Raw genomic sequence first — 18,718 nt, 5'->3', positions numbered from 1 at the left:
GTAACTGTTTTAAAATAGAAATAAAACTGTTGTGACAAAAACTTATACTATATTTCCACTGTAAAATAACTATTCATTAGTGACTAATGGAATGTCTCCCTCTCACCATTATAGTGAAAAATGTTAGATGATTACTAAACAGCTTTTTTCTAAGCCTCACCGGAAAATAATGTATTATGTATTCTTTTCTTAACTTTCCTCTGAGGAATAAATAGATTACCAGTTGATAAGTGATGCCTTCTTTTCAATACATTTATTTTGAATTATTGTGACCTGCTTAAAATACTAAAATTATTTATTTGAGATTCTCTTATGTATTTCTTATGTGGGTGAGTGACTCAAATTTGGCAGCAAAATAACCCCTGTGTCAGGGATGAGCCTTTTGTAATCTCCCTGATGAACTGCCACAATGATAAGCCTTTTATGAGAACCACTCTTTGCTCATGCCCAGCAGTGCCTCACCACAATTTGACAGCTACAGTCCCTTAAGAGTCTTTCTGTGCTGAGGTGCTGAGCTGGACAATCCCTGTCGCTGCTGCTCCAGGTTGCTGTGGAACACTGCAGGAGTCGGCATCAGAGCTGGAAACAGGAAGACTCCTGGCTGTGATCTTGATAGTCTTGCACTGACAAGTCAGTACCAGAGAAAGAACCTGAATGAAATACATGGAAAAAAATAGGAAATCTGTCTGAAATGCCAAAATGTAGCAAGCACTTGGACTGGGAGAGTTTGGATGGACTTTTGGGGACAACAGCTGGTTGCTGTTAGTGGTAAATTAAGAAAAGGGTATCAGCTTCAGGAAAGCAAGTTTGGGACTAAGACAGCTAGAGGATGAGCAGGCTGAAACAGAATGGGAAGTTGAAGGGAACCCTGAGACTAAATAAAGAAACTGGAGCAAGAGTTGAAGGAATGAAAGACAGAGAGGTTGGAAGTGTCAAGGACAACAATGCTGTAGCAGGAAAACTGTAGCAGGACTGAGAGAAGCGGCTGTGATCTTGTGTATGTGTGTGTGTGTGTGTGTGTGTGTGTGTGTGTGGTGTGTGTTTGAAGTGAATTATATAGAATAGGGAGCAGGGAGCCAGGGCTCCTAATTCTGCAAATGGCTAAGCACTCTGACCAGAGCAGGAACGTGGCTCAGCCACAGCCAAAAACACAGAATGGTCCAGAGCTGCAAGAAGAATCCTCCAACTGCAGTCACACCACTTTGACAGTAAGTGAATGACAGAGACACTATATCCAGATTCTAAAGAGGAAAAAAAAAAAAGGATCTGCAAGACAGATCTCAGAGGATGGGGACACTCCTGTGTTACCTGTGGTTGACAAAGTCCTCTAGCAGATCACACCCTGGCAGTGCTTAGACCTGAGCCCAGGTTTCTTGACTGTTCACATTCTTCTGCTGTCAGCAAACACTTGTGAAAATCACTAAGGTTTGAGTAAGTCAGTATTTAGTCTTCAGTGGATTTGAGATCATATTCCCACAGAAAAGAATGAACCTGCATTCTCTCTTGTCTCTAGCTGCCCGTTCCTTGCTTCAGTATTAACAAGTGTGGACCCACAGGAAGAGGAGATGCAGCTCACAGAGCTAATTAGACACGGAACACTATTTTGCAGAGATAGCTTTCAGTGAGACCAGCAAGCTGATCTGATTTACTGGGTTGCCACTCAAGTGCTCATGTTGACAAAAGTTAAAATGGCAGAAGCTGCAGCAGAGACAGATGGGAATGCAGGGACTGTGTCCACTCTTGATTTTTTTGGACTCTCTGGCCCTACATTCATTTATACCAATCCTGAAATGACACCCTCTTTCCATGCCATTTATGGAATTCATAGAGGGAATGACTTACTGATACTTTTACTCACTAACGGAATTGTAGGAACCTCCTTTCTGTAATTAAAAATTTTAATCCTGCTAATGAATGGCAGTGCTGCAATCTGCACGGTGCCACACAAGCAGATCTTGAGCTTCATTTGCTTCTTTAATTGTGTAGAAAAAACCTAAAATTTTTTTAAAAATCTGACTTAGCAGGTTATGAAACTTGTAAGATAAGGATTCTGGGATAAGAAATTAAAGTTGTCTATGGAAAACCAAAATATAATTGTATAACTCAGTATGATAATAGCTATAAAATAGCTCAAGCAGCTCCAGAGGTTTTGATTTTGCAACTTTCATAATGCTCTTTTAAAGTTTCCTGTGCATGTGGAGTAGAATACAGGCTCATTTGAATCTCTGATTAAGTATTTTAGAACGGCTGGGAAAAAAAGGAGAAAGAGGCATATGTGTTTTATAGGTATAAGCAAGCAACAAAAGGCACCATAGCTGAAAGAGAGTGAAATGAAAGGCACTTACATCATACAGCCTTCCTGCAATAAATCTCTAAACACACCAAGGATTCTTGAATATTCCCTTGAGGTTGCTTATAGGCACCTGCAAAGCAAAAAGAACTCTTTGTATTGTATTAATTATAATGTCTCTATACCACTACAAATAATGCAAAAGTACTTGCTTTTTCACTCTGAGGGAGAAGAATAGTCTGCACCAGTCAACTTTTTAAAATAACTATTACATTAATTACTTGAAATTCTATTTACAGAATTCATTTTGCTGTGCTTAGAATTTGATTGAATTGTATAAATTTTAATAAAATTTTAATCATTGATTAAAATTTTATACTTTTACATACATATTTATAATTTTACACTAAGAAAATGTGTAAAGTTTGAGCCAGCAAAAGATGGCTCTAAGTCAACAGAATTACTCTGCCTTTATAGGAAGTGGACTTTGGTTTGGTAACTAAATTCATTATCAATAAACTCATGGAGGAAACATTTCCTTTGTACGGGCGTATCTACTTGGAGATTGTGTACCTGCATAAAATGAGTTTGACTGGTGCAGGCTGGAGCTGCATTTGCAGAGTGGACTTGGGAGAATTATCAGGCTTGTCACCAAGGGGATGACAGATGATGGCCAGGCTGTCATGTTGGTCACAGCCTGGCTCAGAGCAGAATACTGAACCAGCTAGTTGCTCAGATAAGTTGGTCTCTATCGGAGTGATTTTCTTTAGACTGGACCAGAAGAGGCCCTCCCTTTGCTACTCTTCATATCACCAAAGCCAAGCAGATTGATCAGTAGGAGGACTTCTATTTGCACTTGTGAGGTTGAGCATATGCATGATGGAAGGTTTTTGTGCTGTTTGAACAATAATTATTCCCACTTTTCTCCAAATAAAGGACAGTTGTATTCATGTTCTCAAAGGATATTGTAGAAGGGGAAAAGTAACTTATAGTGATAACTAACAAGGTTTCATTTCAATTTTCAGAACAAAAAATTAACTGCATGAAATGGAAGTGGAAGGGTGTAGGATTTAGTTATTTTGTTTTTAAGACAGCACAATAGGATTAATTCACTTCAGACTTTTTTGCTAGCTCTGGCATACAGCAGAAGAGACACATTGTAGGACTTAGTGAGACTGAGTTATCAGCTCTTTTCATCAGAGACTACTCCTAGTGATTTAATTGTGGAACATATTCATTTTTCTGTGTTTTGAAACTGCTATATGTTATATATATGATTTACGTGGTACAAAATTAATAAGCTTATCTTGCAGCAGATGACACATTGGAGGATAACTGCAACTGAATGTGTATTGATCAAAAGAATCCCCTCTAAATCATTATTACAGAAACTTACTACAAAAACACAACCAAAATGATTTTGTGGAAACTGGAAATTGGTTGAGCAAAAGGTAGACTCACTTGGGGACGAGGAGGAAAATATTTACACCAATTTCCATAGATTGTCAGCAACACTACAGGCTCTCTGAAATACCCATGAATATTAGTAAGTTTCAGAAAATGGTTCCACTACTACAGTAGTTGTTCCAAGTGAGTAAAAGCCCACTTAATTAGAAGTAAAAAACATAAGACTGACACATGTGAAAGGTTTGTTGAGCTGTAACTTGAAAGCTGATTTGGTGGATACTACTGTATCACAGAATGAGTTAGAAAAGGCTTCAGGGAGTGTCAGAACAAACTGTACAGGCTTTTTTGCCAAGTGTCATTCTTTTCAATGAACACATTGCATTATCTGGTAAAATAGTTTGAATGTGTCACGAGGTATGTCATGCCCACCTGCACTTGAAGATTATGTCTGAAAAGATCAACAGAAAATCTCTACAGAGCAAATTTCACATTATTCTCACTTTGAAAATCAGAAATGTCAAAGCTATTTGCCACAAATGTATAGCAGCTTGGTAGTATGGACAGTGATGGAAATCTCTATTACATATTTCTCGATTCATTCTATATACAGCAAAAGTATAAAAAAGTCAATGTGAAGAGTCTTAGTAAAAAATTATCTGTAACAGACTAAATTTGAAAGATTTTTTTTTACAAACAATTACTTTGTTAGGGTTGCAAAAATAATGAAAATTATATACTCTAACTCAAGTGCCTATATATATTAAATGAAATTAAAGCAAGCTTTCTGAGCAAAATCAATTACAGTGGTGTCAGTGTGGGCTTCCACAATATTGTTAGTGAATACTGAAGTGCAACTGTACTGCTGTAGAGTTTAATAGACTAAGTTCCTGACATCAGAAGATATATCATCTACTGTTTAAGATGGCACAGTCTAAACAGAGGAGGAAAAAAATTATACGGAACTTTATTCCTCAAATCACATTTTGAAAAAAAACCCACTTTTTTTTGTGTGTATATAATAATAATGATAATCACTATTATAAATGATAATATTTTTTTCTCTTCAGATTGAAAAGCTCTTGAAAAGATCTTTAAAAGATCTTGAAAATAATGACTTTCATGTCATTTAAAGGAGAATAACAGCCTCTTTCAAAAGCCGGGGAAAAAAAGGAGTCTTAAAGAGTCAATGAGGTCCTCAAAACTTAGAAGTGCCTGAAAACTCTATTCACAATGAAATCTGACTGAGAATGTTCATCTCTGAATGGATGTCAAAGCTGATCAGCCTTAGTCTTTTAGACAAAGGTTCCTCTTAGGTATCCATTGTAGGCCTAGTGCTCATCAATATCTTCATAAACTGCTTGAGCACAGGACTTGGAGGAATACTAAATAAGTTTCCAGTGACACTAAATTGGGAGGGACTGTTGACTCCCTTGAAGGCAGAGAGGCCCTTCAGAGGGAACTTGATAAATTAGGGCTGAGCAATCCCCAGCTGTATGAAGTTCAACAACGGAAAGTGCCAGCTTCTGCACCTGGGATGGGGCAACTTGAACATACAGACAGACTGTGGAATGAGAGGCTGGAAAGCAGCCCCATGGAAAGGGACCTGGGGCTCCTGGTCGATGGCAAGCTGAACATGAGCCAGCAGTGCCCTGGCAGCCAGGAGGGCCAACCCTGTCCTGGGGGGCATCAGGCACAGCATGGCCAGGCAGGCAAGGGAGGGGATTGTCCTGCTCTGCTCTGAGCTGGGGCAGCCTCACCTCCAGTGCTGGGGGCAGTTTTGGGTGCCATGATATAAGAAGGATGTAAACCTGTTAGAGACCATCCAAAGGAGGGCTACAAAGATGGTGAAGGGCCTGGAGGGGAAGCTGTATGAGAGGTGACTGAGGTCACTTGGTCTGTCCAGCCTGGAGAAGACTGAAGGGAGATCTCATTGCAGTTACAGCTTCCTTGTGAGGGGAACAGGAGGGGCAGACACTGATCTCTTCTCTGTGGTGACCAGTGACAGGACCCAAAGGGATGTCCTGGAGTTGTCTGGGGAGGCTTAGGTTCAATATCAGGGAAAGGTTCTTCATCCAGAGGGTGTTTGGGCACTGGAACAGGCTCTCCAGGCAACTGGTCAGAGCACCAAGCCTGACGGAGTTCAAGGAGTGTTTGGAAAATGCTGTTAGGCACATGGTAGGACTCTTGGGAGTGGTGCTGTACGTGGCCAGGAGCTGGAATTGAGGATCCTTCTGGGTCCCTTCCAACTCAGGATACTCTATGACTCTATGACTCTGTATCTCTAATTACTGCTGTCACTAAGAGAAAAACTGCAGGCATACATTCACTTGATTTTGTTGCATCCTGGAGAGAAGAGATGAGAACAAATTTAAGCAAAGCTCACATGGGTTTGAATTACAGGATTTGTTTCAAGATTATGACCACAGAAGACAAGGTGATAAAAAAAGCCCAAAACACCCCAAGAAATTAATATCTGATCTTTCAGATTTTGTGAGTTAGTTGAAGACTTAGAAATAAATTATGTTGATGCTTGATTACCATTTGTCAATAATCCAAAAATTTAAATTTCTCATCAACTTTTACCTTAGTAGACTCTTAACAGCCAGAACTTGAAATTCCACAAAGGAATGGAAATGTTTTCCCTCTTTCTAGGCATTTGACTGTTTTCTGAACTAATAGCCATGTAGAGACTTTTAATTTTTGCCAATTACTTCCCAAAAAATTTTTTAATTCCCCAATGAGATTTAAATAGAAATTGCATTTCTTCAGCAACCTGAATCAGCAGGACATCAGTCTACATGTTGAAGACTATTTATAGTGAAGGGGAAAATCTGTGTATGTGCATAGATGTTTTGCTTTAAGGTTTATATTCTACTGAAACCAAAAATTATCCTCTTTATATCCTAGAATGCAAAACAAATTTTTACCTTGGGCTGTTCTTCAAAACCCAAAGATCCTAACAGCCATGCAAACACTGTTTTAAATATTTTTCAGTGTGTCAAGAATTGCATAGAGTGTGGTTATTAATCTTCAGCTTCATAAATTCCCTCCATGCCCTGAGATTCTAAATTAGCTGGCAGGGTCAAAAATTCTCCTTAACCAGTTGGACATAAAATGAACCTACTTACCTTGTACACTGCTACATTTTCATCAGCAGCAATGTAATTGTCTTTCATGTTACTGAGAAGGTACCTATGTTGGAAGATGGCAAGGACTTCCGTGGCCAGAATAAACAGGAAGATAGAAAGTGGAATTTGAAAATATTTATATTTCTCTTCAATAACTACTGTGTTGTTCCATCTCTGTTGAGAATATACCTACAGCTGTTCTTCTCTTCAGCTTTCTTTAAGAAAACTACTATTATATTTCCTTGTGTCACATTTCCATAATAACACTGAATATATGTTTTGCTTATCTGACCTTAGAATATCAGATAAATGCAAAAGTATTGTAGTCAGTTCTTTCATTCATGTGTCTGTGTTTATTTTATTTTTGTCAGATATTGTTTTTTTCTTACACAATGTAATAGGAATGTGACAGTGACAAGTATGGGTGTGTCTTTGAATAATTTTTCATGCTGAATTTGGATCTGTCTTTAATATGAGGTTTTTGAACAATACATAAGGCACTGGACGCATGACTTTCAGATCTTGATGTGAATTTTCACTTCTAGCCAGGTGACAGACACAGACATGTGAACACCTGGGTTAACCTGTGGTTGAGAGTATTCCTGCAATGGAGCAGTACTATCATTAATATCTCCACTGATTTTTAAACTCACTCCTGTAAGACAGGTTATCCGAGCCAATATACCTTTTCAGAGCTGATTGTGCCAGTTGCTAGAGGTTGCCTGTTCTTGGTGGTGAAGGAATTGTGAGAAGCCATTTGATGACTCTCAGCATGACTATGTTATTTCTGCATATCCCTATGCAGTGGATTGGTTCCAGCTGGATCTTTACCAAAATTGAACTAAATATGTGCTTAGGCACTTTGGCGTTTCTAAAATCTCCTTTTCTCTCATGCTTTATTCCAACTGCTAAATAAAGATGTCTTCTTTTAAGGAGCTGTTTGTCAATATCGAAAGAAAAATAGGTGCCTGAAACCAGTCAGATCTGCAGCATGATAGACATTGGTATATACAGGATAGCACTTGCCTCCTGGGTGAATATAAAAGAAGAGCAAGATGGCACACAAATACAAACCCAGCATCAGACAAGTCAGAGAGGTGCCAGAGGTGAAGTCACTCCTGTAACATTGGAAATTACATGTTTGGACTCTGGAAAAGGCTGATACTGACTCCATTGCCTACTCCTACAGTTACAACTCTCTGCAAAAAAAAACCTACAACACTTTTGAGTTTATTACCCCTTGAATATTTATACATTCTCTGCCTGCGAATGAATACTTATCTTCAGCAAAATTATATTTGCTGACTCTGGAAGTTGCTTTATAAAACTTTGACCTTTGAAGTTGATGAGAGTATTATCACCTGACTAATGGAGTATGTCCATAAAGCATAAAAATCTGTTTTGTCTTACTAAATGCCACTTGCTGATGATTTTCTTTGGCATGTTTCAAGTAGGCTCAAGAAAAACTAATGAAAAGAATAGAATTTGAAATAAGCCCTGAGCCCTTGGCTTCTCTAGTTTCCTGCAGAAGCAGGGAAATTTCTTCTGTGATGCCATCTCCAGTTTCCTTGACATGTTCCACATGAGAGTCTCAGAATAGAGCCAGGAAGATGAACAGTTACTGTTCTCTGCTCTGGACTTAGTTTTAAAGAAATAGAAATTATTTCTGATACATTTTTAATGGTTGACAGGTTTTTTTTTCCCTTGCCATTCTGCAGAAATTTTAGCAAAAAAGTCTATTCCTTTGGGAAATCCCAGTGTTCCAGACTGTAGGTGTAGAAAATCCTTTATTGCACTTTAGAATAACTTCCACATACAGAAACAATTTCAAGTAGTTCTGAGGTCTTTTGCAGATATTCCTTTCAAGACTTCATCTTGTCTGAACCTTGAACTACTGCAGTCAAGTTAATTAGAATAGCCTTTACAGGTTCAAAAGATTTAGACAACAATTACAATACTGTTTTTACAAATTTTCTAATACCTTTCAAATAGTTCCTCTCTGATATATGTATTATATGGGAAAAAATGTAACACTATGATGTTTATATATAAAGATACTATCTTCTGCACTCATTTGGGCTGACCTGCATGACTAATTCATGACTATGCTATTTGTGAGTAATGGCATCATCCCATATTTATTTTAAAGAACTTTATAATATGTAGTGCTTATGCATGCCTGTGATGATCTAAGATTGCATCTTTGAGGACTGTTACACTGTTTTATTATAGCCAATACATACAGCAATGCCTATGGTTAATGCTGCTTGACGCTTTCAAGTATAAGACATTTTACATTGCTATCTTTGCTGAGTTTAAAGCACTTGGATTGCAACTTTTCAATATATGACCCTTGATGAATTCTTTGAAGGAATACTTCATCTGAAAAGACTCAGTTGGTGGCTGGGTTTGGGGTTTTTTTGTTTGCTTGTTCATTTCTTTCTTTCTTTTTTTCCCAGAACAATGTTAAAAAAAAATATTACTCTTTGAATAGCTTTTGTAGTTTTCATTCTTGGGATGTGCCAACAATACAACCTGACAGTGGATTGACCACTTGAGAAAGTACTCGCTGGAGTGTCTTGGTATCTCCTTTGCTCACTTCTTTTCCTCATAGCTGCCTAGTGATCTTAGGTAAGATTACAAAAGGTGGGTGTAAGGAACTTTTAAAGGCAGGAGTTCCTTACAAACCTAGTTCAAACTACACTCACTTCAGTGAGCCAAGATGACAAAAATACAGAAACATCAACCGAAACTGCCATAGGCATTTAGTTAATTTCTCTGATTAGGATGAGTTGAGATCATTTTGATATATTAACTTTATTTTGTTGCTTTTAAAAATAATGCATGCGCTGCAACACAAAATAATTAATACCAAAATGAAAGATAGTAATCGTGACTTTGTATGTTTGACTTTCTAGAGGAAAACTCACTCCCCATTACATTCCTGTAGAAAGACTGATAGAAACATATCCATGCCCTTCTAAAACACTCCTTGTGTGAGGACAATGAACACAGTCCAAGATGACATAGGGGCTTGATGGCAAAACCTAGTAAAGTGTTTGCTAGTGAATTTACCCTTGTCTATTGATAGCAAAACTTGTATTATGATACCAAATGATCGCCAGTGAGCAGCTGCTAAAATATAACAGAGCAAATCCAGTAGAATTCAGCCTATCCTAATACAGGCAAACTTCTGGAACAAGGCCTTTTGTTCCAGTACCGCCAGTCTAAACAACAAGGCTATTGACTGTATGTGCCAGCCTTTGTTACTGGGGGCTACCTGAAAAGATTAAAATTGCATGAATCTGCAATTTCAGTTCCATCAATTCTCAGCTGCAAAACCTCCATCTGTAAACTGACCCAGGAGGAGCAGACTGTTGACTTAAGCTTCTATGTTAAAGGGTCATACTGTCATAGTCTATCCCTAGGAAATAAATTAATTTCCAGTGCTAGTGCTAGATAAGTCTCAAGAAGCTGTAGCATAGTTTTGATCTTTCATATTGCCACATTTATTGCAAAAGGTCTTGAATTCATCTACGGAACATCAGTCAAATCAGTAAGTTCTTTAGACAACAGAAAGGAAGCAAAATGGAAGGCATTCAGACCACTTCCTCTTCCACTTTGTCACAATTTTACCAAGCTATATACTGACACGAACACGCTTCTCCAAAAAGCAACTGTTTGTGAATCATCTCTGAGATGAGCCACTAAAGATTCCTTACCTTTTGCACCTCTTCCTTTACAGAATATATTATTATTTTTGTTCAGGCTACATTGAATCCAGAGTGAAATCTGCAGGCTAAGGATGAATCAAGTATACATTTTACTTTCCCTTCTCTATGCTGAAAGGCAGCTTGCACAGTTTTGTGAAAAGTTGTTCAAGCACTAAGCCTGACATTAGCATAATATTCTTATATGAGTCAAGCTTCTGGTAAGAAGTACTGGTAGAACTAGGCTGCACCGCAGTGTACTGAAAAAAATCTACATTATGATGATTACAAGAAGACTAAATTGTCCTGGTTCTAGCCAGGACAGGGGTAATTTTTGCAGTAGCCAGGAGGGCCATGGCTAGGACCCAGAGGTTATTCTGCACCACGTCACATCGTTTTCCAGGGATGGGGAAGGGCTCCCTTCCGAGTCAGCATAGCGTTGCAGAGGGAGCGGTTGGCTATTGTCTATTGTCAGCGAGTTTCCATGGGAATAGTTTGGGTTTTGTACCCCCTGTCATTAGTATTATTGATTGTAGTGTTTGTTTTCCTATCTCATGGCTGTTTCCAATATATTGGTGTTGAATCTTCAAACTGAAAAAAAAACATAGGTCTTAATTTCGTATTCATAAAAAGACATTTCTATTGCTTTAGAAGATAACTTTCCTCTACATTGTTAAGTTTTCCCTTTTTCAGTTATTTAAGAATATTGTGAGGCTTTTTTATTTTTCTCATCTGAATGGGAAAAAAATGATGTTTTTTAGACTTTCTCTAATTATCAGAAGAAACATCCTGTTCTTTCTCAATGTTTACAAATGTCCTTATTTTCCTAAAGGAAAACAGCTAACAGTTTACCACCCAAATTAACATTCTCTTCATTGGAAAACACTGGTTATAGGATTTGGAAAAGACTTGATAGGCCATGTTGAGAAAAAAAAAATGCTGGAGATATTTGCACTCTTGAAAATCAGCCTGTAAATACTATACCCATAACCAGAAAAAAGTTCTCTATGAAAAAATATCCTGCATGAGCTGTAGAAGAATCTGTACTTCATTAAAAATCTGTAAGGCTCTCTGCATTCTCTGTAAAAACACAGAATTTCAGATGTCCCTATTCTCCATGTACTTACTCATTCTAAAGTGTACTTAGTCATGAGAACACAAATTACAAATTCAAAGAGAAAAGCAAAGAATGTCTGTCTTTCAGATACAGTACCTACATTTGCATCAGTCCTCAACCTACAGCTTTCTTAGATTTTGACACCTCCTTTCAAAACTGAAGAGGACATTCCCTAATTTAATGTTCAGGTAATGCACTCTTCATAATGATCATTACACTGACTACAAGAACGAGCAAATTGTTATGGCTGATCAGACATTTAAAGTGTTCTATAAGGATAAAATTATCCTTCGGTGCTCCCATCCCAACTCAACTATTAAGCTAGGATTTTGTTTTCTTATTCCTTTTATAAACCTGTTCTCATCCTCACCAAGGTAAGGGAAGCTACATTCTAGTGGTAAGACAGTACTACTTTGAATAGAGCCAAGGAGTTCAAGGAGGCAGCTATAAGTTTTTATCTCTGATGTGGATGTAAACAACTAAACTCTGCTGATGACCAATAGGGTGAGCTGAAAGGGCGAGCAATGCCATTGCACAAGATTATTTTTATTTTAGATTTCCAGTTTGAGGCTTTTAAACATAAAATCATTTTAAGATAGGTAGTATTGGTACACCTTCACTTTCTATGTGTGTTCTCCAATCAGCTGTTCAAATTGCCTTTTCCATGGTGCTTTCGCCTCATTCAAAGCACAAATCCTCTTCTAGGAATAAATCAGAAATGTGTAGAACATATGTAGACTAACCAAGGATGTAAAGATATTGATCTCATCTCTGTCAGCACTGGCTTCACAGTGTCCATAGTCATGGCTATCTATGTCTGTTACAGATGGAAGTTGTTGCAGGTAAGATTCCAGTTTCAAGTGTTGCAGAACTAGAAAGGCAGGTGGTGAAAGTGTCAAGAGAATGCAAAGAGAAAAGCAGGTCCTGTAGATAAAACTTGCATTCTGTCCATGTAATTTAGTCCCAATTCTGTTGTAAAACTTCTGTTTGATACTAAGCAAGGCACTAAAACATAGTCAAGCATGGATTCTAAATATAACTTTGGAAAGCCAATTCAAGATATTGGGTATCTAGCTAGAGGTACAAAATCATCTAGTATTTAAACCTGTAAGAAATATCAATAAAAATGCTACTTTAAAAATAAAAGATACTATCTTTTATTAGGTTTTTAAATCTAGGTCTCTTTAATTGAATAGCAGAAGTCAGTGGACAACTCTGACAATATTTGTTGTAATTTCATGTCTTCGTTCCACATGGGTAGAGAATGGATAACAAAACCTCCCTTTTTAATGGGCATATTGTAAAGAAAAATTATTGGTTCTTTAAAAAATGGCTACATTGAGTCTATCATTGAACTCCATAAGGAAACAGTAGTGTATTGATCACATTCTTTCAAAGCAAAAATTTGGGGAAACTGTCCTTATCAATAAAGTACTAAATACCATAATGTCAGTCCAAAAAATTACCAAGAATATATTACTCTAAATATTGCCATTCCTTTCTCCAGTTATTTAAACTGGATTGTGTTACTGTCTTAATCTAATCTAGAATCAGTGTTTTTTCAGATCAATGGAAGGAATGTCTCTAATTTAGAGAACTAGGAGGTCCTCTCTCCCAGACTTTCATGTAAAGAATCTCATTCAACAGGTGATCCTTCAAGTGATCCCACTTTCCTCCATGTGTTGAAAACTATCAAACTTCTATCTGCCTGAAATGGCCTCTCTTGAAACTGCACCCACTACAAAATGGGAAACATACCTCTCAGCTCTGGAGTATCAGAAGTACACATTGTAAGAAATATTTTTTTTCTGTCATTTCTGTTTCTCCATTTTAACTTAAACATCTCAGACCACTTAGAAGACAACAGACTGAGATGGAAATGAGGAAGAGGTGAGGAAACTCAGAGGGACAGAATTTACAAAGAATAACAAATTACAAGAATGAGACACACACCAGAAGCTGTGGGCAAATGAGCATAGGATGAAAATAGGAGGGAAAAAAATATTAGGTGCAAAGGGATATTATGCATTTCAAACCTAAACTGTCAAGATAATGGCAATTACAGAGATTTAAGCCATCCAGTTGTCTCAGATCAAGAAAGACAGGGTTATAGAAACATGAGTAGGATTAATCTCAACTTTCTCCAAGCAGTTGCAGAATAGGTGACATAATTCTGATCAGTAAAAAAAAAAGTCAACAAAATAAATCAAATTTAGACTTTGATTCAGCTGACCAGACATAGGCATCTGCATTAGGATGAAATGAAGCATGCTGGGAATTCCACCAACGATGCTGATTATCTTTCCTTTGACTGTGAAAAAGTGCATAGGATGATTGGATGAGGTGTTAATGCCTACAGCACAGACCAGACCATCCCATTTAGTCATATCAATCCTGCCTTTTGAAATCCTTCAGCTATTCACTGGCTGTATCTCAATGACTAAATGCTTCCTTCCTAAGCCTTACTCCCAAATACTAAAAGGCAGATAATCACCTTAATATAACCAAACAGAAGTTACTGATAGTCACTTGATTATCAAGAGTTCCGATCTTGCGCATAAATCTCTGCATGTGAAATATGTCTGTCATCCCTTGGCTAGAACAAATCCTAGAGATGTAGACCCATTCCCATCCAATACAGATCTCCATGATATTTTCAATACTGTAAACTTTCAGCTATCTGTGACCTACCACCACAACTATTTCAAATTCAGCTGTTCTACCATCTATGAAGATCTTGGTAGACATTACAGTGGCACACAAAGAGGTCAAAATTGAGTTTCAAAGGAACTTGATTCCATTATCTGTATTTTGCCCACAAATTAGAACATTCTTTATTCAGCTAAAGGGAACAATTGTCCTCCTGACTTTACCAGGAGTGCCACTAAGGCAATTGACCACTTCAAACTGGAAGCTCTGTATGCACATTGCAAAACTTCCTGCTTGGCTGACATTGTCCGGTTCTTTCCCAAGGTGGATTTACCGAAGTTGTTCAACCATCTCTGAAAACATTTGCTGCCACTGTCAGAACTCAAACTGGCCTGGCTTTCCAGTCTTCCTAGACTGCTCCATTACTGCATTCCATAAAACTTCTCTTCTGGAGAAATTTATATGCAATGTTAGGAAAGGCATTTAGGAAACTGGCAGTAAGGCTGGCTTCAACAAACAAAATATTGTTGAAATTTGATGCGTCCTGCCTCCAGTGAGGAACACAAGAAACACCTTAATAAGAAAGAAACAATGATTTTGACAATTCATCATGCAACATTTGGACTACTTGATTTTTTTTCTAGAGAAAGCAAGATGAGAGCAAGCTAACATAGAATCTTGTGTACCAACTGCAAGAAGCTGTCACAAAAACCTGGTACCTCTCAGATGCTTGAGCCATAGCACTATCACATGGTATTTTTGAATAGTGTGATTGATTCTCCTGAAAAAGTCTTACCAAGCAACAAAGACAAAAGGTTAGAACGGAAGGCAAAAAATAATTAATGGCAATGCAAGCAATGAATATGTGTAAAAGAAAAAGTTCTTTCACTGAAGGTGAAAGAACAAATTCACTGAAGGTGAATTGTGGAACATAGTTAGAACACTAAAAACTAGTGTTCTTGTAACTGAGCTTTGGCTCTTTCCTTGAAATACAAAAAATGGAGAACTACTGATCAACAGTACTTCTTTTGAAACATCCAGAAAATCAAAATGCTCAAGACCTGGTTTACTGCAATGGTGAGACCCTTAGTACAGATTAAGATGCTCTATTTTTATGCCTTTGCAAAACAAAGTAACACCTTCAGCAACCACTGCCACCATCTCTTTGCTATCATGTGAATACTGATTACCTTCAAAGACTGTCCTTCAAAGGGAGGCTACAACAGTGACATCACTCTGTGTACAGTTCAAAAAGAATTTGGCCCACCTCTTAGGAATGGTGATTTAATGCTCATCTCCAGAAGGCAGCCACAGAGTTTACCACATCTTAACCATCTTAAGTTTGTATGTAGGCCCATCCTTCCACCAAGGATCCTGCTCTTTCAGCACCTTAGATTAAGCCTAGCCCTTAATTATATCAAGGAGTGGATTAAAAGCCTTTTTGTAGACTAGTTAGAAGATTAGGAAAGTATGAAAAGTATGAAAGTTCTTAGATGTTTTATCTGCATAAATGGCATCCATCTCGAAGATCAATACAGAACTTCAGTTATCCAGATGCAGGATGTTGCCCTTGGAGACATGGACATATTTGTCATAAAGAATGGGCAGATTAATCAAGTCTGAGAAAGGAATCTCCAGCTCTTTCTACGTAAATCATCCAAATCCCATAAATGAACATTTTTCTGAATGACTATCTGCTGGACCAAGTAGAACAAAGTAGAACATTGAACTATCAAAGTAGAACATTTGAGAACATTTTTAAAAAAGACCTCTAAAAGACTTTGAAAAAAAAACCCCAAAACTTTGGTTAAAATGAGTTGACTCAATGGGTTGGTTGATGACATAAATGTGAGGAACTCTGCGCCAACCTGTGCTGTTCTGTGGCAGAGAATGGCTCCCTGGCGTGGCACGGAATACGAAACACTCACTGGAACAAACACTGCGGTATGACAGAGCACACAGTTTGGCATTCCTGTCCTGACACTGGTTTTGTCCCACTCTTCAGCCCTTTTGAGATCAGAAACTATGCCTTGAAGAATTTTCTCTCGAGGAAGTAACTCAGTAACTCGTTCCATCTACCTTTGCATAACAAAGCCTTCCATTCATCAGGTTCATGGCTAGCTACACAGCACTTCATGTGAGGCACCCCTAGACGACACACGAGGTGACAAGAACAGGTTGCGGGGTGTAACTAGCCATGGACTCATAAGCAGGTCAACAGTTCAGCTACTTTCTGTTGGCCCATCATCCCACGGAGGCCTTGGCGGGGCCTTCCCGGCTTGGCAAACACGGTCAGCCGGGAGATGGAAGGCACATATCCGGTGTTGGCAGCCACCGTCGAGGGCTGTTTAATTTCTTTTACGGCGAAGGCATCCAACCAAGGAAGTTTGGACGGGGAAGAAACGCGTGCAGACGCGTTATACATGGCACCACCGCAGGGCGATGGACGGGGCGATGGTGGAGCCCGCGGGGAGCGGAGCTCGGAGGGCGGCGGAGGGGCGGCCACGGGGGGCTGCGGACGGACACGGCCGGGGCTCGGGGGCGTGACCGGAGCCCTGCACGTGCGCGGCGCCCCGAGTCTTCCCACCACCGCCCCGCTCCCAACTCCGTGTCCGTCCCGCGGGCACATCCCACACTCCCGCACCCCTCCTCCTCCCGCTTCCATCACCCGCGGTTTCCCGGGCGCGCGCCCCCGCCGCCCCCTGCGCGCCGCCGGGCTCAGCTGAGCAGACAATGGGAGATCAAAGCCGGGATGGGGTGGGGGGAGGAGGAGAAGGAGGAGAAGGAGCAGGAGGAGGAGGAGGAGGAGGATGGTGCCGGGCGGCGGCGGGGGGGGGCGGCTGGTGGAGCCGGCGGGGCGGAGAGCGGTGGTTCGCGTGTGGCACTGCCTCTCTGCGCTCGATTAGTGTTCCTGGGGAGGGAGCGAGCGAGTGTAGCCGCCGGCGGACGGAGGGGTGCGGGGGGGCGGGGGGGGGCGAGCACGCGTGTGAGTTCTGTGTGCGCGGGTGCGCGCGGCTGCGTGCTCCCGCAGGCGCGCGCTCGGGCGCGCGCTCGGGTGCGCGCGCGCCGGGCTGTGCGAGGGCGAGCCGGGAGAGCGAGCGAGTTGCGCAGCTGCCGTGCGCGCACCCCCCCCGCCGCCGCCGCCGCCGCCGCCGCCGCCAGCGCCAGCAGCAGCAGCAGCAGCAGGGGCAGGAACAGGAGCACCTCACTGGCATTTAACGAGCGGAGCTGCTAGTTGCGCTGGAGAGAGACGCGCAGGGAGGAGGAGGAAGAAGAAGAGGAGGAGGAGGACGGGAAGAGGAGAAGGAGGAGGGGAAGAGGAGGAGGAGGAGAAGAAAAAGAAAAAGAAGAAGAAGAAGAAGAAGAAGAAGAAGACGAGGAGGGAGAAGAGGAGGAGGAGGCCAAACGGACACCAACTGAAACAAAAGTATTTCCAAACCAGCACCCAACTCCACCTTGTGAGGCTCCCACAGCATGGCTTCCGAGGAACTCTACGAGGTAAGAGCACCCGAGCCCCGCCGGCCCTGCCCCCGGCCCCGCCGGCCACCGCACCCCACCCCACCGCACCCGAGAGCGTTTTTGTTGCTCCCCGGGAGCGCCGCCGGGCTTGTCACCCACACTTGCCGCGGCTGCTGCCCCTTCCCGCTGGGCCCAGCGCCTGCGTGTGTGCCCAGCCTGGCCCCCCGCCCCCCCTTCCCTCCCCAGTTTTGCTGGAGGAGGACGGAAATGTGACTGAACGGAGGAGACGGCAAAGTGTTACCGTGGCCTGCGCTCCCCCCCCAGTCCTTTCCCCACGTTCACACAACACTTTGACTCCGGGAGGAGAAGTGGGGGTGCTGGATGGGGCGAGCAGCGCTGACAGCCCCGGCAGTGAGCACGTCGAAGTGCGAGCCCGGCGCTGTGCAAAAATGTGAGCAAAGCCGAGTTATTGCCTCTGTCCGGGCCGGGGGGGGGGGGGGGGGCAGGGGAGGAGGAGGAGGGCAGAGGGGCTTTCCTCTTGGATTTGTGTCCATACCAAAGTCCTGTGCCACCATCGTGTGCCTTGGCCGTGCAGCAAGCTCCGGCGGTGCAAAATACTAAAATTTAAACTCCTCGGCTCTTCGTGCTCCAACGATAGGGTTGAGGTTGCGAGAGAAGCCAAAAAGATTGAAAGTTAAGGCTTTGACACGCCATCCTTCACTCGTCACTCGGGAGGTGGTCACAGCGTGTGCTGACGGGAGAGGGAGGTCTTGGGGTGAAGAAGGGAACAAGGTGACAGCCGAACTTTGAGTTTCCTATCTTATGTCTGGCAATTTCACATCCTTGCCCTTAACTGAAAAGCATCATGGTTCTCTTGGATTGAACTTCCTTGTTTTTATTTTTGCAAGAAGTTATCCCCGGGACTGAAAAGCCATTGTTGTTTTGGAGCTGTTCCTGC

At 41.1% G+C, this 18,718-nt stretch overlaps 1 protein-coding gene and 1 long non-coding RNA gene across 4 annotated transcripts in view; one reads left to right on the top strand and one right to left on the bottom strand.

Moving 5' to 3' along the window:
• Positions 1–234: 234 nt before the first annotated feature.
• Positions 235–18,447, bottom strand: LOC139602679 (uncharacterized). Its single transcript, XR_011683371.1, has 3 exons — positions 18,317–18,447; positions 2,346–2,423; positions 235–650 (listed from the first exon to the last, which is right to left on the bottom strand). It is a non-coding gene; the product is annotated as an uncharacterized lncRNA (long non-coding RNA).
• The window catches only part of CDYL (chromodomain Y like), a 105,631-nt gene continuing 104,176 nt past the window's right edge, over positions 17,264–18,718 (top strand). Inside the window, exon 1 of one of the 3 annotated variants that reach the window (XM_071452707.1) lies at positions 17,264–17,799. Coding sequence is in view for 1 of the 3 variants with exons in the window: in XM_071452694.1 (XP_071308795.1) it covers positions 17,776–17,799 (24 nt within the window). In the remaining 2 variants the exon portion in view is untranslated. The remainder of the gene's footprint in view (positions 17,800–18,718) is intronic. The other 2 variants (XR_011683345.1, XM_071452694.1) reach the window with 2 other exon arrangements.

The sequence above is a fragment of the Agelaius tricolor genome, unplaced genomic scaffold (genome assembly GCF_023055355.1).
Source record: "Agelaius tricolor isolate 1412-34295 unplaced genomic scaffold, bAgeTri1.0.p SCAF_2, whole genome shotgun sequence".
In the NCBI taxonomy this organism is placed as follows: domain Eukaryota; kingdom Metazoa; phylum Chordata; class Aves; order Passeriformes; family Icteridae; genus Agelaius; species Agelaius tricolor.
This window is presented reverse-complemented; position numbering and strand designations above follow the sequence as displayed.